The sequence below is a fragment of the Myotis nattereri genome (genome assembly GCF_964212035.1).
Source record: "Myotis nattereri genome assembly, chromosome: 6".
In the NCBI taxonomy this organism is placed as follows: Eukaryota; Metazoa; Chordata; class Mammalia; order Chiroptera; family Vespertilionidae; genus Myotis; species Myotis nattereri.
In genome coordinates, this window is record NC_138081.1 from 91,919,309 (window position 1) to 91,946,757 (window position 27,449).

At 41.3% G+C, this 27,449-nt stretch overlaps 1 protein-coding gene across 1 annotated transcript in view; it reads right to left on the bottom strand.

Annotated features, from left to right (window-relative positions):
- SYNE1 (spectrin repeat containing nuclear envelope protein 1) overlaps positions 1–27,449 on the bottom strand; it is a 387,878-nt gene that overhangs the window by 40,289 nt on the left and 320,140 nt on the right. Inside the window, exons 125-130 of the mRNA XM_081094059.1 lie at positions 26,174–26,408; positions 24,247–24,441; positions 21,105–21,230; positions 17,800–17,955; positions 12,364–12,522; positions 8,550–8,716 (exon numbers count right to left, since the gene is read on the bottom strand). Of these exons, the coding sequence (XP_080950185.1) occupies positions 8,550–8,716; positions 12,364–12,522; positions 17,800–17,955; positions 21,105–21,230; positions 24,247–24,441; positions 26,174–26,408 (1,038 nt within the window). The remainder of the gene's footprint in view (positions 1–8,549; positions 8,717–12,363; positions 12,523–17,799; positions 17,956–21,104; positions 21,231–24,246; positions 24,442–26,173; positions 26,409–27,449) is intronic.

Consider the following 27,449-nt stretch of genomic DNA (forward strand, 5'->3'; position numbering starts at 1 on the left):
AAATGAGAAATGGTGTGTCAGCCAGGGAATGACAGTTTTATTTTCTTTTTAATGTATTTTTATTGATTTCAAAGAGGAAGAGAGAAGGAGAGGAAGAGAGAGATAGAAATATCAGTGATGAGAGAGAATCATGGATCAACTGCCTCCTGCACACTCCACACTGGGATCGAGCCTGCAACTCTGACATATGCCCCAAACGGGGATTCAACCATGACTTTCTGGTTCATAGGTCAATGCTCAACCACAGAGCCACACCAGCTGGGCAAATGACAATTTTTTTTTTATTTTTTTTAAAATATATTTTTATTGATTTTTTACAGAGAGGAAGGGAGAGAGATAGAGAGTTAGAAACATCGATGAGAGAGAAACATCGATCAGCTGCCTCCTGCACATCTCCTACTGGGGATGTGCCCGCAACCCAGGTACATGCCCCCGACCGGAATCGAACCTGGGACCCTTGAGTCCGCAGGCTGATGCTCTATCCACTGAGCCAAACCAGTTTCGGCGACAATTTTTGAATGGCTCCTGAATGCCAAGCTCAGGTGTACATTCTAGCAATGCGCACAGCATGGGCTTGGGATTTAACATAGCCTGGCCACCTGCTTTAGTGGCCCAAACCAGTTATAAGATAAATGATCATCAATAGAGCTACGGGAACAGGACTGGAGAATAGATCATTGCGCTGAGATGTGTGTGTCCTGGTGTTACCCCTGCAAGAATGTCCTCTCAGGACCTCTCAACCTAACCAGCATCCTGTTTTCAGAGTTGGGAAGAACTGGATGCTGACTATGCGTGGGGTAGGGTTTTAGAACAACCTCATCATGTCACCAGGGTTTTCTTTGGCGCCAGAGGCTAGGAGAGAACTCAGTGCTTGTTTCCTACATGCACGCATCTTAACCCCCGGGAGTATTTTTGCACGTTTCTCTCCCCCACGGTAAGTTCCTTGGGAAGGTGCAGCTGTGAATTCCCGCTTTTGTTTTTCTTTTTTCCCTGCCACTGTACGCGCTGCACAAAGTAGTGCATTAAGTGCCTGCTAGACATTAATAATCACTATTCTAAGTAAAATATCTTTACTTAGTTAACATATTTTCTTTTTAAATTTATTTGATATTACTTAGTTAATATGAAGTGAGTCTTAACATTTTCCTCTAGGTCCAACATTTGCAAATGGTTTATCTGTGCTGAAATTGATTTTCTTGGTTCAAAATTTGCTGGCAAAAATGATTAAAAGATCCAAGGCACAAAGAGGTGTGAGTTAAGACTGTTCCATTGGATATTGTCTATACCAGCCAAATCATTTACAGGGTTAGTTACCTTGTACAATATTGAAGGCGTGCCAACAGTCAGAGCAGTTAGTGTGCAATGTGTCAAGGGCATCGTGACATGGAAATGCTTGTTCATATAGTCCATTAGGGACAAGTTCCTCTCTTGAATGAATGTGTAAATCTTAGTGAAGTCAATGGGGTGAATATTTAAGTGGTTCTCCTTTTTCATTTTTTTTAAAAAAAAGTGTATTTGACTACAAATAGCAAATACATTATGTGTTGGAGAGAAAAATGGGTAGTAAAACCCTCATACATCTCCCTTGAGTTTATTAAACTTGGTATTTGCAGGACAAGGATCATTCTTTCTTAAGCGAAAATGTTCAATATTTTCCCCATGATTTCTTTAAAGGAAATCCTTGGAGAAAGTGTCACAATATTTTAATGTATCTGTCATTCTAAGAAGTTTGAGCAACATTTCTTTTGGTAGCATCCAGGATTATAATTCAAAATAGATGTTTACAGACGTCACAGGACTGGGTGTGTTTACAAGCCTGTTAAATCTGTAAGTCCCTGCAGCTTATGGTTCCCCTTCCACAGTCCTTATGGGCACTTGACCTTGCTGGAGAAGGATCCTGCTACTAAATCCAGTTGTCCAGCTTCTTAATTCTTAGCATTGTCCCATAAATACACACACACACACACACACAATAGATACATCTCAGTACATTCCTTCAAACTATTTAGGTAGAACCAACCATACACCAAAACCAAAAATTTATACCCTTAATATAACAGAACCAAAAGTATCATTAATAAATCCTATTCGACAGTAGGAATTTATTTGGGGGATGTTCTGGAATAAAAAAAATGAATTTTAAAAATTAAATGAAAATTACTGAGACAATGATATTCTAATTGGAAAAAATCACGAAGTGAATTTGCACAGTGCCCTGTTACTATTTTAGAAATACATTTCTACATTTTGCATATGTTTCAAAATCTTTATACTAGTTAGCGACCCAACCTAAACAGAACCAACTGTTTCTCACACACAAAGCCCTCCAGGCTCTTCCAACATGAGCAGGTTTGTACTTAATACAGGGACAGCTTTCAGCTACAATGGTGTGATCTGGCTGCGGCTGAATTTCGGTTTCCTCGGGAGCCCATCCTTTAAATAGCAAAGGATGGACTAACGGGATCTGTTCCCCAGTCTCTTTCCTGTGTCCCAGGCTCCCTGCTGTAGCCATCTCCCTCATAGGACGCATACAGTCCGGAGACAACTGGAATGCCAAGCCATACCCAGGTTCATCAACCTTTTCATCCAGCTCCACGGGCCCAGGAGGGGACAAGAAACCCAACCACCAAATAACTCTTAGGAGTCCACGGCCAACAACCTCCTAACCCCGGTCCTCTCCACTACGCGCTGGCAACACAACTACAGAGTAGAGCGCCAACCCACGAAGCCCACGTAACCGGGGAGCTATGCACAATGGAAGAAACTCAAGGAGATGCCTGCCTGGTGACATCGCAGTTACAGTCTGGGAGATCCGCGTCCGCGCCGCCGTCCTCCGCCATCCTCAGAGCACGCAGCCCTTCCGCCACCACCATGAAGCTTCCACGTGCAAAAGTTAGCTGTGCAGAGCAAAAGGCTAAGTCCTGCGTGGGGAGGAAAGCTTCCCCTGGTCGGTGTTTGGAAATATGAAAATGCTCCCTCTAGACAAATGTTGGTAAGTCTCTGCCGGATAATATGACACTGGGCAGTGACAAGTGGTCATGTTGCTAAATAAAACCCACATTCATTAGCATGTGCCAGGCTTGAGCTCCTGGAATGCGGGCCACGAGAGTGAGGAGGGGAAAAGGCTCCGGGTGATCTGCAAGGAGGGGGAGGCTCCGGGCCTCAAGACAGGAGGAGGTCACAAATAAGGCCGGAGGCAGACACTCCGTCGCTCTGCAGGGACCGGCCACTTTCCTCCTGGGCTGTTTGTTAACTGGGAAAGGATATGTGAAAACCGTAAATCATCCAAATGCAAACAAACAAGCCCTCCACAAGGATAGCCCATTGCAGTAGCAAAAAGGAGCAACTTCTCTTTTTCTTCAGTTTCCTGGCCAGCTTAGGAGTGTAAGGAGGAGTTTCTGGGGTTGTTCGGGAAGGTGGGATGGGAAAGCTAGTCCGGGAGAGGGCTTGGTCTTACCCGGGGATAGGCTATTTGAGCATGAGAGAGAATGAAGACATGGTATTCTCCACTTACATAGTCAAAGCCTTCGTCCTTTTAAAAATAATGATATAATGTGATAAAAATAACATGTTCACTGTATGGTGATTTTTAAAAAGTATCTGTTCATTTGCTTGGTGGAATTTCAGGCAACTTTTTCTCTTTGGTGAATTTCCAGTTTCCAGATTTTCTGCACTGAGTCTATATTAATTTCACAATTTAAGCTTTTAAAGAAAAGAAACTTCAAGTTATTAATTACTGGTAATTTAATAAAATGTGACTCATGCTGGCTGCTTTAAATCCTTTTTGGATGAAGGTATACAAACACACAAATAAGTAAAGAAATAAATAACATTTGCTAAGCAAATTGCAAGTAAAATAAAACAAGATGTTGGGCTCTGGCTGTGGGAGCCAACTCCTTTTATTTTTTATTCATTCATTTATTTATTTATTTTTAAAATAGATTTTATTGATTTTTTACAGAGAGGAAGGGAGAGGGATAGAGAGTTAGAAACATCGATGAGAGAGAAACATCGATCAGCTGCCTCCTGCACACTCACCACTGGGGATGTGCCTGCAATCAAGGTACATGTCCTTGACCGGAATCGAACCTGGGACCCTTGAGTCCGCAAGCTGACGCTCTATCCACTGAGCCAAACCAGTTAGGGCAAGGAGCCAACTCCTTTTAAAAGAGAAACACTCTTTGTAAAAGAAGCAAACTTGCATTTTACATAAGAAATATACTCCAGCCCCAGCTGGTTTGGCTCAGTGGATAGAGCATCCACCTAAGAGACTGAAGGGTCCTGGGTTCGATTCCGGTCAAGAGCACATGTTTGGGTTGTGGGCTTGATCCCCCAGTAGGGGATGTGCAGGAGGCAGCCAATCAATGATTCTGTCATCATTGATGTTTCAATCTCTCTCTCCCCCTTCCTCTCTGAAATCAATAAAAATATATATATTTTTAAAAAAGTAATATACTCCAGCATACTTAGTTATAAATAAAATTATTTTTAAACCTTTCTACTCAAAGATAGCCTATTGTGATTTTTAAAATAAAACAATCACTCCTCTGAGAAGTTTTTACAATCAGTAATATAAAATGGAAACTCTGCTTAAAGGAATATAGTGGTCATGAATCCATAACAGGAGACAAGCTGTTGCAACAGAGCAAATAGCTTGAGTCTGACAATCCCAGATCCTGAGCTGGGAAATGTTCAACAGTGCATTTCCTATTGTAGGAAGCACAGAACCACTCATGCTGAAAGACAGACTTCCAGTCCACCCGGAGCTCCAGAAAAGCTGCTGTGTGGCTTTGGCACAGGGTTCACTGGCCAGATGAAAGGCAGGATCCTTGAAGACAGTTTTATAGCAATTATAGTGGTGACTGTTTCTGATGTTGACTCTTAATGAAAACCAAGGGCTCAGAAATGCTTTCAATTGTCTTAGCGCTGACCAGTAGAACTTTCTGGGCTGATGGGAATATTCTTTGTCTGCAGTGCCCAGTAAGTAGCCTTCATCCTCATGTGCGTTCTGAACACTGGAAATGTGGTCAGTACAACGGACTATAATTAAAACTAAACTCTAGTTTAATTGTATTCCAGTTCAGTAAATTTAGATAGCCACATGTAGCTACTGACTGCTACACTGAACTGAGTAGGCCTAGAAAGTATGGAAAGGATACTAAAACATTATTCATTACGCCATGAAAATAACAGCAAATTTTGTTGCCCAAATATACTGATAATGCTTGGTGACAATTTAAACATTCAATGAAAAAGACATTTATTTTGTACTCAGAATGGTAAACCCATTGGTGATATAGGAAGCTGATTCACAACTATGCATTCTATTTATATGTGGTGGTAAAATTAGTATCAGTAAATTCTCTCTCTCTCTCTCTCTCTCTCTCTCTCTCTCTCTCTCTCTCTCCTTGTCTCACTTCCTTTTTTATTATCCTTCTCTTTATTTATTTTTATTAAATTTATTGGGGTGAATTTGGTTAATAAGATTATATGGGTTTCAAGTGTAGACTTCTATGTTGCCCTGTGTGCCCAAATCTCTTTCTTTCTCCCTTTTCCATGTTTCTGTTAGTTGGGAAGCTATTGACCCGAAAATATGATCATCTTCAAAAACAGCCTTTCCAATTCCCACAAAGGCACTGGAACACATAGACATACCGAAAGGCATATCTGTGTTATGCTTTGTGGTAATGAATCAGTGTGAAGAAAAGCTGGAAGAGGGAAGAGAGGTGAGTGAGTCTGACGCATGGAAACTTAATATTTCAGCTGGCAGGTCACACTGGCAGATGGGTGTGAGTGATGGCCATTTAGTCTGTGCGTGAGTGAAGCTCCGATAAACAAGGAAACAGAAAGCTAATGTGATGGAGAGTCATTTAGGAAAGGCTTCAAGGAAACTATGAATGAACACCGTGTGGCATTGAAAACTCCAGGACAAATCAATGGTCAACATTTCATCTGGTCAGCTTCAGAAGGAAACAGAAGTGGACAACATATACAAGAGTCTCCTGAGGGAGTTAGATCTGTGTGTGATGAGACTCCACAAAAGTAGAGGCCTCTGAGCATTTTTGTGACTCTAGTGCAAAGCACGTATACCTTAGAGATATTTAATTGACTCAAGTTTACTGATGTGTATTTTTTTAGAAAAATAAACTAAATAATACATAAAAATTCTCCCTTGAAAAATCAGACATTAAAGTTATAAAAAAAACAACAACACCACATGACTTTGAGGAGAAAGCACCTAACTCATTTGATATAATATTGGCTAACAGCTGGACATACACGAAGCTAGCTGCTTAAGATTAAATTATATCATATTTAATTTAAAACATCTTTCACATAGTGCCACTAAACATTAAAGCCATTGAGCCACTAAACATTAAAAAAAGACTATTAACTTTGACTGGATTACCTGGCAATGCAAGCCAATCCATGAGTCATAATTGGAGCAAAAGAATCCAGGGATGTTTATCAAGGGGGTGGCTTCCCTAACAAGGGTATTTATAGCACAAGGGGGTTCAATTTCTCCTTCTGAAATAAGATTTTGTTCTCAGTGACTGAGAAGCCCAACTATAGCATTGGGGTCCTAAAACTACGTATGACTAAACTTTAGAGTAGCTTTATTTGAACCGTAGGCTCCCATCTCACTTTGGTACCATTACTAGAGCACTGGGCTCGTCATTTTCCTTGATGTCTTTGCCTGTCTGTGTTCCCACCATGAACTCCTTGAAGAAAGGGCCTGTCTCTGTATTCTCAAAGGTGCTCAGTCACTGTTACATGGTCAGTACTTCACAAACAAAGGATTGGGAAATTAGATTGTTGAAATAAATAACAGAGCCCAATTTCCTTGTAATTGCATTTTCTAGAACAGGGACAAGGAAGTCCTAAGTTTGGTAGGTCAGAGAGCACAGTGCTCCGGAACATGGGCTGTAGAGTCAGGGAGCATAGGCTCTGCCACTCGGGATGTAAGTGACCATGAGCAAACCCAAGCCTTGGCTTCTGCATCTGGAAAATGAGTATGATCATCATGCTCCCTTCAAAGGGCGTTGTGAATAACATGTGAGAAGATGTGCCTGAGGCCTGCAGCATGGTCACTGGCACAAACAGGGTTCAATAGATGTTAGCTATTACAGTGCTATTGTTAAACATTTTGAAAATAGATAAACATTTAACCCTTTTTTGTGGCATTAAAATAAAATATACTGCAATCTCACTTTCTTCTTAAATTTGATCCTTTTTCATTTCTTTATAGAAAAATACAGTAAGTGTTTTCAAAATTAACATATGGAACTATAATGCTGTTTGTGTGGCACACGGTATTCAAAAGGCACTATTTCCTGTCCAGCTTGATGCAGCATGGCTAAGGCAAGGATCCCAGGTGACAAAGGTAAAGGGATTGAGAAGTACAGATTGGTAGTTACAGAATAATCACGGGGATGTAAAGTACAGCCTAGGGAAAATAGTCAATAATACTGTAATAACTATGTACGGAGCCAGGTGGGTACTGGAAACATCTGGGGAATACTTTGTATATAGTATATGATTGTCTAACCACCATGCTGTACCCCTGAAACTAATACAAAATAATATTGAATGTAAATATACACACACAAACACACACACACACACGCACACACACACATATATACTTCTGATTAAATACTTTAAAAAACAGCATATTGAGGATAACTCCAAAATGGCTGTAAATCAGTAGCATTTATTACAAGTCTCCTAACTGCCATAAAGAATAACCATTCAAGTATTCAAGTATTCATTCATTCATTCATTCATTCATCCATTCAAATATTTATTGAGCCCAAATTACATCCAGGCACTGCTCTTGGTGTTTGTGACACACAGTGGACAGGGTGGATAAAGGTCCCTGTCTTCATGGAGCCTACATTCCAACATGAAGCAAAGTTCACCTAAAATAAAGCATCTACTTAGTCATTCCCTCTTTTTTATATCAAATACCATGGTGCCTCATTCAATCATATCAGACGTTTATAGGCTAGTAGAGACCCTTATATATTTTTTATTTTTATCTGTTTTACTCACCCTGCCCTTCTGCAACAAAAACTGAACGTAATATTCTCTCAAATAGAAGGCAGACACTTACAGTTCTTAAAGCTAAGGACAAATTTACAATAAAGCGGCGGGTTATTTTTACAACTGAGCAGAGTGGCAATGATCAGAATTTTCCCTTGCTAACCAGAAATATAGTAGGAATGTGACTACTTTTTTTTTTAAAAAACCAGATTCACTCCTTAGCAGCAGGTGAATACCCATGAAAGTCTGAAAAAAGAATTGTTTTCCTGGGAAAGAGTTTTGATTGCACATGACTTTCTTTCAGCTAACTGTAAAAACCACTAAACTTATGACGTAAGGAGCATTTTAAAGTTAATGCAAGTGGCATTTTTGAGAAAAGGGTGAACTAAAATGGTTAAAATGGATAAAGAACGCGGAGAGATGTGCTGGGTTGCCTTTAGCTGGAAGGCGGAGTGAAAGTGTTAAAATTCTGCGCACACCTGTCCTGCTGACAGGCCCTTTACCTGGCTGCCATGAGGTCCAGGAGATGCTGCCACCGGTCATTGACCTTGCCCAGCTTGTATTCGATCTCTGAGGCCTTGCTCTCGTGGCTGGCTCTAGCAAGCCGTTCTCCCATTCGTTGGAGCTGTATTTTGTTCTCTTGGGCAATAGCAATTTCCTCTTGATAATCCTGCGCAATAAATAGCAATCCCAGAGGTCAGAAAGCATATTCTTGATACCTGCAGCCTGGCTGTCCTGGAAGCATATAATTATAGTTTCCTGCTGCTTGGAAGTAGTTCTGACGTGAGGAACACTTTGAATATCCGTCCATGTGCACAAACCAAATGGAACCTATTATTTGCAATATGTATGCAGAGTCCACATCGAATTTTTATGTAGATATCTTACAAGGGAATAGGGGGTGCTTTATATTTACATAAAATGGGCATTAAAAAACAAAGGTACACACATAGATACAAAACACAAAACTTGAAGGATTTTAATGCTGGGTTATTATACCTTCTTGTAACCACCAACCTGACATTATAGTTAGAATCAGTTCTCATACAAATAGCTGCCCAAGGGGCTTACATGATGTGTGTGTGTGTGTGTGTGTGTGTGTGTATTTAACATATAAATGTAAGTGTACGTGTGTGTTTGTCAATCGTTATTGATGCAGAATGTTTTAAGAGTAGTACCTTTGCCCTAGCTGGTTTTGCTCAGTGGATAGAGTGTCGACCTGGGGACTGAAAGGTCCCAGGTTCGATTCCAGTCAAGGGCACATGCCAGGGTTGCAGATTCGATCCCCATTAGGGGGCATGCAGGAGGCAGCCGATCAATGATTCTCTCATCATTTATGTTTCTATCTCTCTCTCTCTCTATCTCCCCCTTCCTCTCTGAAATCAATAAAAATATATTTTTTAAAAAGAGTACTACCCTCATTTTAAAGAGACATCCTCTATAATATGTCAATGTTTTATAACACATAAATCAATGGCAAATTAACTCTCAAGAATAATAACCACTAGTCTTAGAAGATCAATGGGTCTCAAACTTTCTTCCTTTCTTTACCAGTTTTGGCACTAGCTCAGGGGTGGGCAAACTTTTTGACTCGAGGGCCAATGGGTTCTTAAACTGGACTGGAGGGCTGGTACAAAAGCATGGATGGAGTGTTTGTGTGAACTAATATAAATTCAAAGTAAACATCATTACATAAAAGGGTACGATCTTTTTTTTTTTTTTTTTTTTTTTTAGTTTTATTCATTTCAAACGGCCGGATCCGGCCCGCGGGCCGTAGTTTGCCCACGGCTGCACTAGCTCCTCTTCAGGATTGCTGTGGATGAGGAGATCAGGCTACATGTGGCCTATCTGCAGGAGACAGGCCACGCAATGTTATGACTAAAGGGATGCTGAAAGGTACCCCCCCTCCACCTCTACCTGCACTCCCCATCCAGTGGCCCTCCTACGCTCCCGCAGAGTGATAAGACCCAATCTTTTGTACCCCCACCTGCCCTCCTCTTTATATTACTTCAACATGATGGGATTCAAAGACCAATACATTGGATGCACTTACTAATAGGTATAATATTTCACCATACATTTGAGATAATCTTACTGAGAAATCTTTATTTCAAATGAATTACTCTAAGCCTAATATTTATAGTGAAATAATGCTCTTGGGCTGTCTTTCAGATGAAAATGTTTTTAACTGTTAATTCCAGCAGACACCAGGGTCTTGGTTACAGTCAGTTTATTAATTGCTTTTGGCTAATATTGCTAAAATGACCAAGCCTAGGTGCTATTTTCCTGTACAAAAGAGACAGCACAAGAGGCAAGCTCATAAAGACTTCTTTTTCAATTCCATAACTTATTTTATATACAAATAGTAGCTAATATTTTAAAGATGATTCCTAACATTGTGCCAAATACTGTAACAAAATTAACTGTAAAAAATTTAAAAAAAATTTAAATTTTAAATTACAACTGTATATCATTCAAGGGCTAGTTTCTTTCCGTATCCCGAAACTATGCATCTTAAATTTCATGAAGAAAATCAATGAAAATATAGACTTAGCCAACATTTATTCTATAGCAAACTTCACTACAACACCTACAGTACGTTACTCATGTCTAGTGGGACATTCTCTGATGCTCAGACACTAGCAGAGCTATTAGCAGATGCTTACATGAAATCTATATCACCTCAGCCCACATTTGAAAGAATTATGATATGAAAAATACAAATGTTTATCCTTAGAATTTGAAATTTTAAGTGGAAACCTATGAAGTAAATTCATATTACGTGTTGCTTTGGAGTTTTTATTTTTCTTTGTATGTGTGCATGAATACAGAAATTTTTTCCTAATACCCATTTATATTTATTTTCAGAGACCTTGGAGGTACTCTTACCAAAGGAAAGGAAGAGACACTGGGGAAGGCTAACACAAAGCTTATGAGAAGCTGGCATTATTCTGAGTGAAGGAGATGGAGTGAACAAAACAGACCAAGTCCCTGTTCCAGGGAAGCTACGAGTCCCGTGGGGCTCCCACTGCAGACAGATAATGAACAAGAAAGTGGAGAAGACACTGTACACCAGATGGTGATATGTGCTAACGAGAAACATAACCTAGAATACAGTGATTGTTCAAAGTTATGTGGAAATACCACTAAAATCTTCAAAGCATTTTTCACTGCTGGTAAATTTGATCAGCCCTATATAGATATAGAAATGTTCTAAATCCATGTGAATATATAAAATACTTTAATAATAATATATAACTTGAGAATAATGCTAAACCAAAATTCTCAGAAAAGTTCTCATTCCTGTGACTATAAATCCTGTTTTATAAAGAAAATGTCAGCCTAGCTGGGGTGGCTCAGTGGTTTAGTGTCAGCCTATGAACCAGGAGGTCATGGTATGATTCCTGGTCAGGGCACATGCCCGGGTTGTGGGCTCAGATCCCCAAGGGGGAGAGGGGCATGCAGGAGGCAACTGATCAATGACTATCTCTCATGTTGACGTTTCTCTCTCTCTCTTTCCCCCTCTCCCTCTCTGAAATCAATAAAAAAAAATTTTAAAAAGAAGAAAATTTCAGTTTAATTGATCCTAGGTTGTTGTGTGTTTTTTTTAATTCTTCTCTGCGATGCTACCTCCTACACATAAATGATGCCCACTGGACCAGTCACTAAAAGTCCAAAATATTGAACATTATCAGCAAATATTCTATTTCATAACAAATTGAAAATAGTCTCTGTAGAACGACAAATCCTCTGTGATTGCACATATATGTGGAATGTAAGGAACAAACTAAATGAACAAACACAACAGAAACAGACTCATAGACACAGAGATCAGACTGGTGGCTGCTAGATGCTAAAGGGGCTTGGGGACTGGGTGAAAAACGTAAAGGGATTGAGAAATACTAACTGGTCGTTACAGAACCGTCCTGGGGAGGGAAGGTAAAGTGTAGAAAATATAGTCAATAATACTGTAATAACTACGGTACCGGGTGGGTACTTGAAATATCAGGGGACCACTTTACAAGTATATGGTCATCTAACCACTCTACTGTACACCTAAAACTAATACAAAATAATACTGAACATAAACAGTAATTGAGAAATAAAATTTAAACTTAAGAATAAACAAATCAACAAAAGAAAATATTTTTAAAGTAAAGGAGGCCTTTCCATGCAAGTTTATTTTATATTAAAAAAAGGAAATGTTCCTAAGAGAGTGCTGCCTTGACGGACAGTAATTGTGCGCGGGGCCTACCCGCACCTACCGCAGGCCTCAGCACAGGGAGGGTGAAAACAGATGCTGCCGGGCGGCCCTACCTTCTTGAGCTTCTCGATCATTTCCTCAATGAGGATGTCTCCGTTCTGGGAAACTTTGCTCTCCATCTGCGTCAGCCATTCGCAGAGCTCCTTGTTCTTCTCACTGAAGACGGCCCATTCATTCAGCCTCTCGCTGACCTGCTGCCGCCGTAGGGAGAGCTGGAAAGTTGAAAATGAGAGAAAACACAAACGGATGGTCAGAGTGGAGCTCTACCCAGAGGGAAGGAGCCAGCAAACTCTGGGCGGATTGATATGCTCCCTGCGGCTCAGGCCTGGGAACACGGCTCTTAAATACAAGTGGGAGACGTGAACCCTGTACTTTCCCACCCGAGGAGACACGGGCACAGTCCCGTATGACAGGTGCTGACACTCCAGCTCCACGCGACAGTGGGTTCCGTGTGGATAGAATACAGGATCGTGCACTTTCACTAAAAAAGCCTAAGTTTTCTTGGGGGCAAAAAATACGGAACAAAGAGCAGTGCATTTACCTGGGCGGATTCCAGTAGGAATGGAAAAGGCTAAGAAAACAGGTGGGAAGGTTTGGAGACAAATGTCACCGATGTTAAGCTACTCCAGACAGCGCCGAGAATAAGACTACACTCCCTTTTCCCTGCTCCCCTTTCCTCTAGAACTCGGACAGCCCCGTGCACGGTATCCTGCACCCCTACGATTTTGAATTTTCCGGTGAATGTGACTTTTTCAATTTCATTCAGAGTCAAGAGTGCAGCTGATGGTTCTGGCTCAGTGATGTCCAAGCTGAAACTATATTTTCCTAATTGGAACTTCTCAATGCAACCGTTTTCCAAGAAAAAAAGTAGACACTCTTGCCCTTGAGACTTAAGAGTAATAGGTCTTGCTATGTGTAGCTTCTCCCTTCCTCTTCTCTCAAATTTTGGCCATGGACAAGAGTGAATTCTAGGGCTTTTTTCAACGACATCTGCAGGAAAGATGACTGCATTAGAGAAAAATAGTAACTATTTCTTTGAGAGGAAGGTATTACTATCCACATTCAAGAGATAGAAATGGAGGTTAGATGAATTTGAGGCATTTATTTATAGTCAGTAGGAGGTAGAAGCAGCTAAGCCTGAGTCTGATACAGGCTGTAATATAACATTATGATCAAATATCCAGGCTCAGCTGAGATTCAAAACAGTCTTCATCATTTACTAATGATATGATCAGGGCAAGGCTAATCATCTTCTCTTAAGCCTTACTTTTTTCATTTGTAAATTAATCTTAAGATTGGTTCCAAAACTCTTTCAACAAATATTTATTGTCTATGAGTATGGTGATTACCAGAGGGAAATGGGGGTGAGAGGGTATAGGGGAGATAAATGGTGATGGAAGGAGACTGAACTTGGGGTGGTGAACACACAATACAATATACAGATGATGTATTATAGAATTGTACACCTGGAACCTATATAATTTTATTGACCAATGTCAACCTAATAAATTCAATAAAAAATGTTTATTGTTTGCAGTAAACCAGTGTCTACTATGTACCAAGCATTGTCCTATATACTGGAATACAGTAGGCTCATAATAGAATACAAACAATAAAATAATTTATGAAAAGGACCAGTAAATACTAAAGATGTAACAAAAACTGGTCATTAATATACTACAACCACTGTATATGCCTGTAGGGCATCTTTTGAGTTTTTCATTATTTTTCTCCTTGACATTCCTGCATTCTATATCTCCACCAAGCAGCTAGAACATATATCTCTAGTGTTGATCAATACCGGAAGTGTGGCTTTCATGGGCTTACGTAGAGCAAGAGCTGGGAGAGAAACAGGTAGGCTCCAGCTAAGTTGCACTTTTGGTTACAAATTGGCGCCAAAAGTTTTTCAAAAGATTTAATTCATAACGGGGACAGCGTTTTCCTTGTGGTTTGTAAAACTAATATTTAAGCTGCATGGTAAGGGAACGCTAATATCTCTTTCTTTGGGTTCGGTGGAAACCCTCAAATTTACCAGCTTAGCACTTACATTTTCTCAAGGGCATAAACATACTGCTTTTGCCAACAGCTGACGAGTCCTGGCTAAAACCCCCAGAGTGAGGCAGCTGAACAGGAAACACATCCTCCTCTACTTCAAATATTTTTACCATGACAATTTGAAAAACAACGAGCTATTACAATGATGATATATTTATACCTCAACTAGCATTACACACAGGATCTACAAACCCAAACAGGAATAAAAGCAAGTATCACCTATGGCTGCACAGTCACAGCCAAGCATCTGGGGAGCCTATTTGAAAACAGGACACTTTTCTATCTGAACTCTCCTCTGCCCAGTCTACTTACGGCACATCTTCTGCATCCCCACCCAAGTCCTGGTTACTCCCGCCTGCTCATCAACAGCTTCCATTGGAACCAGCACAAACTCCCTGCTCTTGGCAGAGCGGTAGTGCTGTGTTTAAAACCTGTCTGTGACTTTGAAAATGAGGCCTAGACACAAGCCCATTTCCTTTTGTGGTTTTATACTTGATAGAATGTCTCCGGAAACACTAAGTCAAGACCTAGTAACTAATCTATATTCCTCCTTACACTTCTCTCCTGGCGGTACCTTTGGCCCAACCATGAGTAAACTCTGACTGATTTATTTTTATTTTTTAAAATATATTTCTTTATTGATTCCAGAGAGGAAGGGAGGGGGAGAGAGAGACAGAAACATCAATGATGAGAGAGAATCATTGATCGGCTGCCTCCTGCATGACCCCTACTGGGGATCGAGCCTGCAACCCTGGCATGTGCCCGTGACCAGAATCGAATCCTTTAGTCCGCAGGCTGATGCTCTATCCACTGAGCCAGACCAGCTAGGACTCTTGTGGTATTTTTACACAGTACATTTTCTTAAAGCAAAAAGTGTTAGATAATCATAATCTTCCTAACTTCCAATATTCAGAAACCTTGTCATTTTTTTATATTTAGAGGAACTCAAGCCTAAAAACATAAAATAAATGTTCGAAAGTCTTGTCTACATTATAAGCATATGAACACTTAGCTGTTCTACACACTGGAAATAAAAAGAAATAGTCTTTGTCCTCCAGAACTTCATAATTTTGCCATAAAGTCATAAACATTAAAAAAAGAAGAAAAGCTCTGGTCAGGTTAGCTCAGTGGTCAGGTTGTCAGCTTGCAGACCTAAAGGTCTCAGGTTCGATTTCCGGTCAAGGGCACATACCTTGGTTAGAGTTTCAATCCCTGGACCCAATGGCGAGCAGGGGGAAAATAGTGAATGTCTCTCTCTCTCCTGCTCCTCTCTCCCTTCCACTCTCTCTAAAAAAAGAAGAAGAAGAAGGAGAAGGAGGAAGAGGATGAGAAAGAGGAGGAGAAGGAGGAGGAGGAGGAGGAGGAGGAGGAGGAGGAGGAGGAGGAGGAGGAGGAGAGGAAGGAGAAAAAGGAGAGGAGGGGAAGAGTACACTGACCATGATGGCACAGACCAAAAGGGATGTGGAGTCCAGAGGACTCTCTCTAAAGTGTCCTCTCTCTGAAAGCTGTACAGACACCAATCAGCCAGAGAAATGGATCTAGTCCAAATACATAATGTACTGAAAAGTACTGAGTCAGCAAGTAGTGCTAGATGTTTCTGAATTTCAAGAAAAACAAATAACATGAAAGTAACTAAACAGTGTTGTGATCATTTTTCATTATTTGTACCCACCAAATTAGCTTTCATTTATGTGACATACCATGATAAATCTTTACATTAAAAAATATGTAATGTATTGATTTTGGATTAAAAAATTCAGACAATAATAAAACATGTGGTTGCCATGATCACACTCCAGGTAAATTTCTCACTGTCCTCGCTGAGAATATGGAGCTCTGTGGAAAGTGGCTAATTAATTTTTAACTCAAAACATTAGCACCTTTATGAAAATCACCTCTTACGTTTCGTTTCTCCTTTTTAAAAGTATAGCATGCGTTCGTGGGAAACTTTTCACACATTTACCCAGTGTGCTCCAGAATTTTCCCCTTGCTCACGGCCTGAGAAATGTCTGGGTTTTTAATCTAAACATACAGAGGGAAATTTACCCACCAACAAATTTCTTATTGATGTTAAATGAATCCAAAGGCTATAAGGCTCTTGAACGCTGTTTTAATGTTTTCTGAAGCGTGAAGAGAAGCACTGCTAACGTCGGAGGATGTGGGAGGAAGGCAGAGAAGAGATCTCTATTGGAGCATAGCTGGCCTGAAAGGGGAGGCCCAGCAGGCTCCTTCTCAAGTGTTTCTTCCTCATCCTTCCACACCTGCTTCTCCCCAGGCAGGGCCCCTGCTCCACTCTTCTGCCACCATGTCCAACACATCCGCTTGCGCCCTCTACACCGAGCATGTCAAATTCACGGCTGGTGGGCCGCATGCCTCCCCTCTGCTCCCCATCTCAGTTCAAGATGTATCTTCTTCAACAGGCGTTTTCTTAATTCTCGCAATCCACATTGCCCTCAATTTGCTTACATCTTCATACATTGTTTTAACCCAGTTTTTCCTTTATCCTATTGATCCTTCTGACTGATTTTAGTCTCAGCTCAATTGTAAACTTGATACTAGCGACATCTACTATAGCTTGTGAAATTCACAACAATTACAGTGACTGGTTGATGGGACAAATATGCATCACAGCTTATTATGTGCCAGGTAAGACAACCAGGTACAGGAAGGAGCCTGACAGACATGGTCCCTGCTTCCTGGAGGGTGTGGTCTCAAGACTCAAGGTCAGGGCCTGTTCTTCACTTGTGGGCCTTTAATCAATGTTATTCCTTTTGCCTCACATGTCTTCTTATTACCTTGCCACCAATCTTTTCCTTTTGTTTCCAAATCAAAACTCAATCTGGGGTCTCTTTCAAGGCATTGCACACATAGCAGTCAATTATAATCTGAATTATTAAAAATAACTACGATAAATCGGCAGTAACAATGTGCCATGGACAGAACCAGCCCCGCAGTATTATCTAAACCCGCACAGAAAACAATGGTCTTCACACGTGGAAAGTAAGAAACAGACCACTCATACCTACCTAGCAAAACCACAACCGTGAACCACAGAACCGTATTTCCTCTTAAAAATATTATGCCAGCCAGTGAAACAGAGAGCAAAATCCAGTTTGAATGAGTGCATCTCACATGCCATGGTAAGGCATGATTTGCCTTCACCTAACATATTTTTATTACTTTATTGGGGTGACATCGGTTCACAAAACCACATCGGTTTCAACTGTGCAACTCAACAAAACATCATCCGCACACTGCTTCCTGGGCCCATGGCCCCAGTCGTCTGAAATATATCTGTAATAACAGATTTCTCCCTCTGTGCCTACGATGAGTTATGAGACCCATCCAAGCGTGGGTCATGCTACTAGACATTTCAAATCATGGCCCCATATTCCACCTCCCTGAGCTAGTGTGGAGTCTAGAACTCCTCTCACCTGGCGGCACAGTTCTTCCCACTGCCTCTGCAGAAGCTCCCCGCGTTCGTTCAGCATGGACACGTCATCAGCGCTGATGTAGGCACAGAGGGTGTCCTTCAGTAACGTCAACTGTGCCAAGTCATCTGTCCAGCTGCCCACTGCAGTTTCCAATTCCTAGATTAAAGACAAACAAACACGCAAACTTGAATACTCATGGACATCCATCCTCAACAATTTCTGAAGTGTATTCGAGACCCCTTCTTGATACAATTACCTTTCCACCCCACTCTCTGTTTGAACATCTAACTTGGTAACTAGTTATTTTCTTCCACATGATTTGATAATTTTCCAAGTTCGGATAAAATATCTCATTGCCTCCAGAATCTTTCCACCATCTATCATCATTTCACTGATCATTTTTGATCGTCTTTTGTAAGTTGAGGAGTTGAAGTTGCATTACCTCACTGATCTTCTTTACTTTTAAACTGACTTCATAAACTCCTAGCCCATCCATTTTTCTAGTTCTGAGTTACTGATCATATTAATGAAATATATTTTTTAAAAACTCAAACTCTTAGATTGAACTTTCATGTTCAAACACTATGAATTGCTACATTCTGTGATATAGAATTATAAGGTAAAAGTTGAGAAGGTCTAGTGATAATTTTACTCAAATTAAAGTAATGGGCTGAATGCCTTTTTTGCAGGATTAGAGATTTCTTAAGGTAACTTGTCCAAATACATATCTTCTGATTTGGGGGAGAACCGATTTAAGAAAAAAAATCATAAAAAATATTTGAATAGGTTGACATTAGTGTTTGCAATGTTTGAACAGATTTTCCAATTTGCATAGCTAATGCTTTTTGGCAGCTCTTGATGATCTTAGATTCCAGCTAATTTAATATATAAATAGAATATTTCACGTGGCTTTCCCCCTCTCTTTTTGTCTCTTCACATAGCAGACAAGTTTCCAAAGGCAAAGGCAATTAACGGCTATCAGAGGCTAACGTCCTAGGCAATTTAAGCAAATGAAGGTTCAGCCTGAATTTTCTAGGTAATTGTTTGTTCTGCTGCTAAGGGTGGTTTGGGGGAAGAGAAGAAGGGAGCTGGACCAAAGTGCATCCTTTTAATCTCCAAACGTAATAGCAGGGCATGTCTGTAAGTGTCCTGTATTTTGGGAGATGAGATCCCACGGTAACAGTATTTGGCTGAAAGAGCAAATCATCCAGGTATATTAAATATGCAGCATGCCTGTTTATATCCATAGACATATTAAGTTGCCATGCCAATGTAAAGGTTTTCCTCTTTTTACAACAGTTTTTAACTCCCAACTCAGACATCAGATTTGGTATAAAGATTAAAAAAGTAACAACAGCCCAGCCAGTGTGGCTCAGTGATTGAGCATCAACTTATGAACCAGGAGGTCACGGTTCAGTTCCCAATCAGGGCACATGCCAGGGCTGCAGCCTCGATCCCCAGTAAGCAGGTATGCAGGAGGCAGCCAATTAATGATTCTCTCTCATCATTGATGTTTCTATCTCTCGCTCCCTCTCCCTTCCTCTCTGAAATCAATAAAAACATGTTTAAAATAAATAAATAAAATAAATTAAATTAAAAAGTAACACCACCACCAGAAACCAACTCTTTCAGACTCCCAGACTCCCTGACTTGAGTCCATGTGGTAAAAATAAAGCCTTTGGACTCAGGCAACCTTGATATTTACTAACTTTGAAAAGCTATTAAACTTCTGGAAGTTTTCACACCTGTAGCAGGGAAATAAAAGGCTGTTCTTGTGAGCTGTGCTCATGACAACAGAGAGGACATTGATACAGTCACTGGCACAGGGAAGGAGTTGATAAATGCCCATGCCTGGTTATTGAAGGTTTCTTCAGTCATTGTTCATGCACTTACAATCACAGATGAAACACAAACTCTCTTAAATCTTTGCATACTTCTGCATTCATACCTCGTGTTATTATTTCACTCACCATCCACGATGTAAAGCACACTTACCACCTTCTATTTTTCCTAAGTCTGACTCTCTCAAGTTTCAAAGAATAGCCATAATTTTAATATCCAAGAAAAATTCTTATATGCACACATTTTATGATTTCTAGACTTCTTTTTTGTTGTTGTTAATCCTCACCCGAGGATTTTTTTTCATTGGATTTTAGACAGAGTGGAAGGGAAGGGGAGAGACAGAGAGAAACATCAATGTGAGAGAGACACATTGATTGGTTGCCTCCTGCACGTGCCCCGACTAGGGCCAGCGATTGAGCCTGCAACTGAGGTACTTGCCCTTAACTGGAATCAAACCTGCGATCCTTCAGTCCACAGGACAATGCTTATTTCTAGATTTCTTTAATAATTAATATTTCTTAAATGCTTACCTTCCTAGCCAAAGTGAAGCAGAGAACTGATTAAAATCCAAATTACTTAAGTATGTGTGAGGTTTTAAACAGAATTACTCTAGTGCAGTGATTTGCAAATGACAGGAAACACAAGGATGTGTACAGAACATTTTTAAAGGTAGCTTTGATTTGACCTGCATGTGGCTCAGCAGAGAATTGCTATTCGGGCACTACCCTTGGCTCCCAGGTGTGAATGGAAGGCATCCTTCAGCTGCTGTGTCATGTTGGTCTCAGTGAGCTCAGGATGCGGCCAGTGCTCTGCATTAGCTACTGATTGCTTCCCAGTGCGCTCTGAGGTGTCAATTACAATCTGTAAGTAGGGGGCCCTGAGTGCCTGGAGGACTGTGTCCCAGGCAGTGACTGAGACGCTATTTACAGCTGCTGTTCCTTACAGTTGAGTCTGCACAGCAGGGCGTGCTCCTCCAGGGCCACTGCCTGCAGGATCCTCAGGTGGCCCAGACTCGCCTTCCCTCCTGTGCACTAGGCTCTTCTGCTAGAATGACTCTCCGTGTGGCTGCTTTAAAGAGATCACTTTTGTTGCAATATACCCGGAATGTGCATCTGCATGCCAACTCCATAGTAGTGTGACCTGATTATGCCTTCAAAGGCATTATTACAGCAGAAGCACACAGGTAGGTGACAGGTAAAGCTCAGTCCAGCCCGGCTGGCGTGGCTCAGTGGTTGAGCATCGACCTATGAACCAGGAGGTCAGGGTTCGATTCCCAAACAGGGCACATGCCCAGATTACAGGCTCGATCCCCAGTGTGGGGGGCATGCAGGAGGCAGCCGATCAATGATTCTCTCATCATTGATGTTTCTCCCTCTCTCTCTCTCTTTCTTCCTCTCTGAAATCAATAAAAAAAATTATTACAAACAAACAAACAAACCAAAAAGCTCAACCCAGTCACTCACCTTGCAGCGCATCTGCTCCGCAATGAGCTCTTCCTGGTGGTCCGGCAGAGGCAGGGAAAGCTTCTTTTTGAAAGTTCGCAGTTTCTCCAGAGACTCAGCTATTCCACTCTCACACTTCTCCCAGTCCTAAAATGGGAGGAGAAAGACATTCGATATATTCTTTTGTAGGAAACTAGAAGAAAAATACCCTCTGAATTCCCATACATCAATTATTACCTGATTTTTTTTTTACCAGACACATGTATTTCTTTTGTAATAAGAAAAGTAAAAGAAAGAACATACAGAAATCAGAATAGAGACTTGATTCTTGACAGCACCCTACCCACAGGTGAACTCCTATCTGCTGTCTCAGTGCCAGTGCAAATTAACTTCAACTAAACAAATCCTCTTAATTTTGTCTAATGCCCCCCATGCCTGGCTTCTCCCTCTCTATCAGCCCTCCCCCAGGGATCCCTCCCCACAACTTAAGTTACTGAGTTCCAAAGAGAAACAACTAGAGTTGCTTTTAATAATTCGTGTGGTGCCGAATCACGTTGCGTTTTTCTTTACATGATCTCTTCCATCATTACCTATCTTTCTTTGTCTGGGTCATTTCTATGTCCTCTCCCGGTGCCTTATTTTTAACACAGCAACCCAGAGGTGCTATTTACCAAACTGTCTTCTTTTAGAAGCGTTGACTAGATTTCTCTCATACTCAAATGCCTTTTGGTTTCTAACTGACCTGAGAATTTGGCTCAAGATTCTGATTTCACTTTTAAATTCCTTTAGGGAATTTCCTAGAGCAGGGGTGGACAATCTTTTTGTGAGTGTGCAAAAACCAGCAAAATCTCTGACTCAAAATTCTTCTGCGTGCCAACCCTAATTTTTTGAGAACATGTTACGCCTACTTGATATCTCTTAAGGTGTACGTATGTGAAGAACCTTGAAAAAATAATAAAATTCATTCGAGCGACAAAAACACAGTATATGATGATGAAAAACACATTTATTTTTTAATGTATACATGTTATGTAAAATTATTTATTTATCTAAGATGCACCTACACTGAATTTATCTGAAAAATAAAAAAGTCGATATTAAGAAAAAAATTGTAAATGGATGATTATAAGAGAGGGTTTCACGTGCCAGCAAAAGTTACCGGCGTGCCATGTTTGGCACGTGTGCCAGGGGTTGCCCACCCCTGTCCTAGAGTGTATCACCACATTCCCTCTTCCTAGTTACCAGGAACAAATATCCCTGTGTTCCTAGGCCATACTGAGTTGATCAATGCTAAGCAAAGTGAGTAGACAGAAATATCCTCTTTCTACTTAAATTGAACAGCATTCTCAATTAAGTCATCACCCATTTTGAAACCTATCAATCCACAGTCAATAAACATTCATTGATCCAAAAAGGGAAAAGATCAAGTCCTTATTTATCATAACAAAATTAAGAGTGATGGTAAAGTAGGTGACTATGCAGAACATAGAATTATAATGGTTACATTTTTGGCACATTTACTCAGAGTATTAAATTAGGAGATAAAAATAGATAAGCATTTTGTTATAGCTGTGGGGGAAGATACAGTAACATGAAGCTGTCCAAACATTAAAATTTAGCTTCATAAACTCCTTAGGCAAATAGGACCTTGTGTATGATTCAAGATAAAATAAACTTTAACAAGAAAAGAATGGGGATTTCCCTTTCCAAGGGTGGCTGAGATTCTGAAGCTATAGCCAAGTCTCCTTACTACATGAATTATAAGGAAATAGCAAAATGTCACAGTCTGCAAACATCTATCAAAATGGATGTTTCACACGCCAACAAACAGACTGACAAGAAAAGCAAATGCAGTGAGTCAACCATCTCGCCTTATTAGGTCCTAGGAATGTGTCCAATAATCCCAGCACAGATAAAGAAAAATATATGATTAACATGTTCTCTACAGAATGAGTTACAATGTTTTTAATCCTTTCCTGAAAACAAAACTGAAGAAAAGGGAATCAGGCATATTGTGTTACTGATGAATTGTGCTGTGTGCAAATAATTGTTCTTTAACAGATGTTCCATGGCATTTTTGATGGTTTCCCACACCCAGGTAATATATCATTAAATAATATTTAATAGGATACACCCAATGGGTGTGCACACTTTAAGTATTAAAAAAACCCAACAACCCACAAAATGTATTCCATTCACTTGAGTTATTACCTTTGATCCAAAAAGTTACAGGCCAATTTTAATAGACAATCACATTAAAGTGCTGGTGAGTATCAACATATTTAAAACTTTAGTATTTAGCTGTGTTCACTTTTAAAAAATGATATTATTAACAATGACAATTAGCATCATTTATTGAGGGCTCAATATGTGCCACCATGATTTACCTTCAACATTTCATTAAATCCTCGTAATGCAGTATGAAGGAGGTGTCATCACACCGCCTCTACAGATGAGGCAACTGAGGTTGAGGGAGGTTGAGCCAACCAGGTTACTTGGTATATTATAGTTTTAACTTGGGTTTATCTAAGGTCAGAGCCCAGGCTCTTTTTCAACTGTTGATTTAATTATGTATTTAGAAATGGCTTTGAAAAGTGAGGGAGAAAAGCAAATTGTGGGGAATCTGGATGAACTTACATTTCCCTAAACTTGCTGCCTGATCAGTGTGCTAGCGGAATCCAACCAAAGGCTTAGTACACCTCCTGGAGGTTTTATCTCATAGCCACACCCTTGGAAAAGCTAAGATCAAATCAAGAGCATCTTGCTGGATAGCTCTTTCCCTGCTATAAAATAAGAGATATCAATCTTGAAAACCACTGTGAAGTCTTAGACTAGGGAGTGGAATCTACTCTTGCATTCCTGTCTGGGTTTATACAGTCATCACATTGCTCCTGGCTTAGCACTGGCCATCAATCAGAATTCACCGCTTGCATGGTCTTGTTAGACTTAAAACGACTTTGTTGGGGGATTTTCCTGAGAGACAAACTGCTGGAAATGGAGAGACTTCTCCGGTTTATGCAAGACAGGACAGAGTCGTAAATAAGACATAGGAGGTCAGAACACCGCAGGTTGACAAGGACCTTTGCATTATCTGAGTTGCAGGACACCAATGGGAGGAGCTTGCAGCTCTGCTACATCTACTGGAGGAAGGGGCAGAACCTACTTTCAACAAGAAGGCCAGCTTTTTCTTCTGCTCCTCCAGACGCACGCTGGCGGCTTTCCACTTCTCCTGGATTTCCGTGAGCTCGGCCTGCAAGGCGGCCTGGGCCCCACTGTCGGCAGAGAGCAGCAGCTGCTTGCCCGCCTCCACGGTCAGGATGTAGCTGCCTTGTTGTCGCAGGAACACTTTCTCTTTGAACTGAAAGGAAGCAGAGCTGTTTACTTTCTCATTTTTTCCTTCATCATTTCCCTATTGCCAGTATTTTTTAATGACCCTGGATGTTTGCAGACATAGCATGCCCTCTTTTATTCTGTAAGCATTTACTGAGCAAATACTTTGTGCATGAATAGAACTACATGTAAATAAATGAGAAGTCAATAGGGAGAGGCCTAGTGTCTGCTCCCGGTTAAATGAAATCATGAGACAATATGAAAACTGCTCTATAAAATTTATGCACAGGGAGCACACTGTCATATGTGTGTGTATGTGCTTTTAAAAAATTTCATTATGATCTTTATATTTCTCCCACAGAAAACATTTATAATTTGTATTTAATATAAACTAATTCAAAGAAAGATCACATCTCTAACCAACTTGGGGTACACAGGGGGCTCCCTCAAAATAGTAATGCCTTTGTGAATCTTGAAAGACATATAAACACAACCAGGTTAAGGACCTGGTGTCATGTGAGGGCGAGGAGGGAGGGAGAGAACACCTCCCATGCAGAGAAATGAGGCTGCGCTAATTTGCTGTACAAGGTAAATATGGATTTAGGGCCCTGGAGGTGGTTTTCAGTGGCTGGGACATCGGCTGCATCTAAGAGCGGAAGAAGATGAGGCGAGACCACCTTGCATAGGAATTTGGTTTGGAAATAAAAGTGACTGAGATTCACGGGACATGAAGCAGGAACATGACGTGTTTGCTGAAAGCTGTCGGGTAGAAAACGCGGTCAAAGAAGAGCATGTATCGGATCTACTATGACAGGTTAGAAAGCTATCGCCTGTCTAGGCAAGAAACCATGAGCACCTACTCTAAGGCAGTGGCAGTAGGGATGGAAAGGAGGAATATTAGACACGGGAAGGGAGAGGAAAAGAAGAGTACAGCTATGGACTGACTGATGGACCGCTAGCTGGTGATGACATTTCCTCAGATGGGGAACATGGGAACTGGACTGATGGAGAATGGTTGGTCCAGAGAACCCAGCTGTTGTTGGAACCCACGGAGTATGTTGTGTGTGTGATGCACATAGACATACATCTAAAAGGCAGATGAATTACATGAGCTGGAAGCTCAGGACGTAAATGTGACCAGAAGATACCAATTTGGCCATTCTCTGCTGTTAGAATGTCATTGAAGCCACGTGTGGACATGAGGTCTACAAGAGAAGCGAGGAGAAGAAAGAAAGCAGAGAAGGGTGACCTTCAGAGGAAGAGGGAGCCCTGGAGTACACGGGGACAGACTGATGAGAAGGCTAGCAGGTATCTGTCCAAGAAGCTGGAACCCAAATCAAATTCCCAGGCTGGCGAAAGGAAGGGGCTGGACCAGGAATGGACACACAGGTCTGAGGACTGAGCCCCTCTCTTCTTTGGGACACTCCAGGGAATTGTTTAAACTCATGAGTAAAATAAGCGCAGTGAACGCAAGGTTGTCCTTCCCTTTCTTCTCCATCCCCGATGGGATCCAAGGAGCTGCTGGGCGGCCTGGGTGTGTGAAGAGGAGGGAGTGTGTGTACGAGGCTGGAACCTACCAAACTTTCACCATTAAATACGGCCTTCGGAAAGCAGTCATTTTCTATGCGTCTGTTGACATCTGAGAACGACATCTGTCCTCTTTCCAAAGTCACTCCAGAACCCCTCTGAGAAACTGAGGCTGGGGAAAGTGTGCAGAGTGGACAGGCAGAAGAGGTTCACCCAGCGTGCTCTGCCCTTACCTGCACGTCATCGAAGAGGGTCCGCGCTTGCTGCAGTGGTATGGGGACGCTCCCGAGACCGCTCACGGGCAGGTAGGACACTTCAACCAGCCACTTGCGGAGCTTCTCTGCCATCTCCCTGTAGCGCTGCCACTGGCGGATCTGGCTGTCGATGATGCCTCTCCTTTGCTGGGCCCTGCGGATCACTCCCTGCCACTGATGACTGAGGAGGGTCAGTTTCAGGTTGAACTCATCCCTGGGGAACAAACAATTCCACGGGGGAAAACACTGTGATCCTGAATGCAGTGACATTATCAGCCAACGTCCACATACTCGATGGCTGTGAGCCCTGAAAAGCGATCTAGGGCAGAGGTTTTCAAATATCATGCCATGATCTGCTATCAGGCCTATTGCCAGCACATTTGAAAATGAACAAGCCCGGCTGCCGTGGCTCAGTGGTTGAGCATCGACCTATGAACCAGGAGGTCACAGTTAGATTCCCAGGCAGGGCACATGCCAGGTTGCGGGCTCAATCCCCAGTAGGGGGCGAGCAGGAGGCAGCTGATCAATGAGTCTATCTCATCATTGATGTTTCTATCTCTCCCTCTCCTTCCTCTCTGAAATCAATAAAAATAATTTTAAAAATATATAAAAACTGATAATTAAAATAGCGGGGTTTGAAAACAGTGAGTGTTCTCACATTTCAGCACAGGCTGAGGGCTGATGGGTAAGGTCAAAGTCGAGTGCATGAGAGAGAAGGGGGCATAGGGCAGCAGTTGCAATGGGAATGGCCCCCCAAACCCTCACCCTGAGCACACTTGTAGAAATGTTTGCAGCATGTCCGCAGCACCTGGCGTGTGCTACAGCAGGAGGAAATGGGGGGCAATGCTTATTGATAACCTCTGTCCTCAGCTGGAATTATAAGCCACTTCGAATGACTAATACTGGGTGATTTTAGCTAGAGTCAGGAGCCACTTAAATAAAATTATGCTATTTTAAAATTAAAGAAAACCACACTGTATTCCGTGAGCTCTCAGTATTCCTCACAATAAACAGCTCTGGCTATCGCTATACAAAGGTTGTCCGTATACATAAAGGTATTAAATTTTACTGAAGTCTTTTCAATTTCCAGGTAAATAATATCAGATTTTTTTAGCTCATTTTTCCTACTTCTGTATTTTCTACCTTTAACAAATGTTGCCTCGGCCAGCATTGCTCAGTGTTTGAGTGTCAATCTATGAACCAGGGGGTTTGGTTCCCAGTCAGGGCACATGCCTGGGTTGTGGGCTCGATCCCC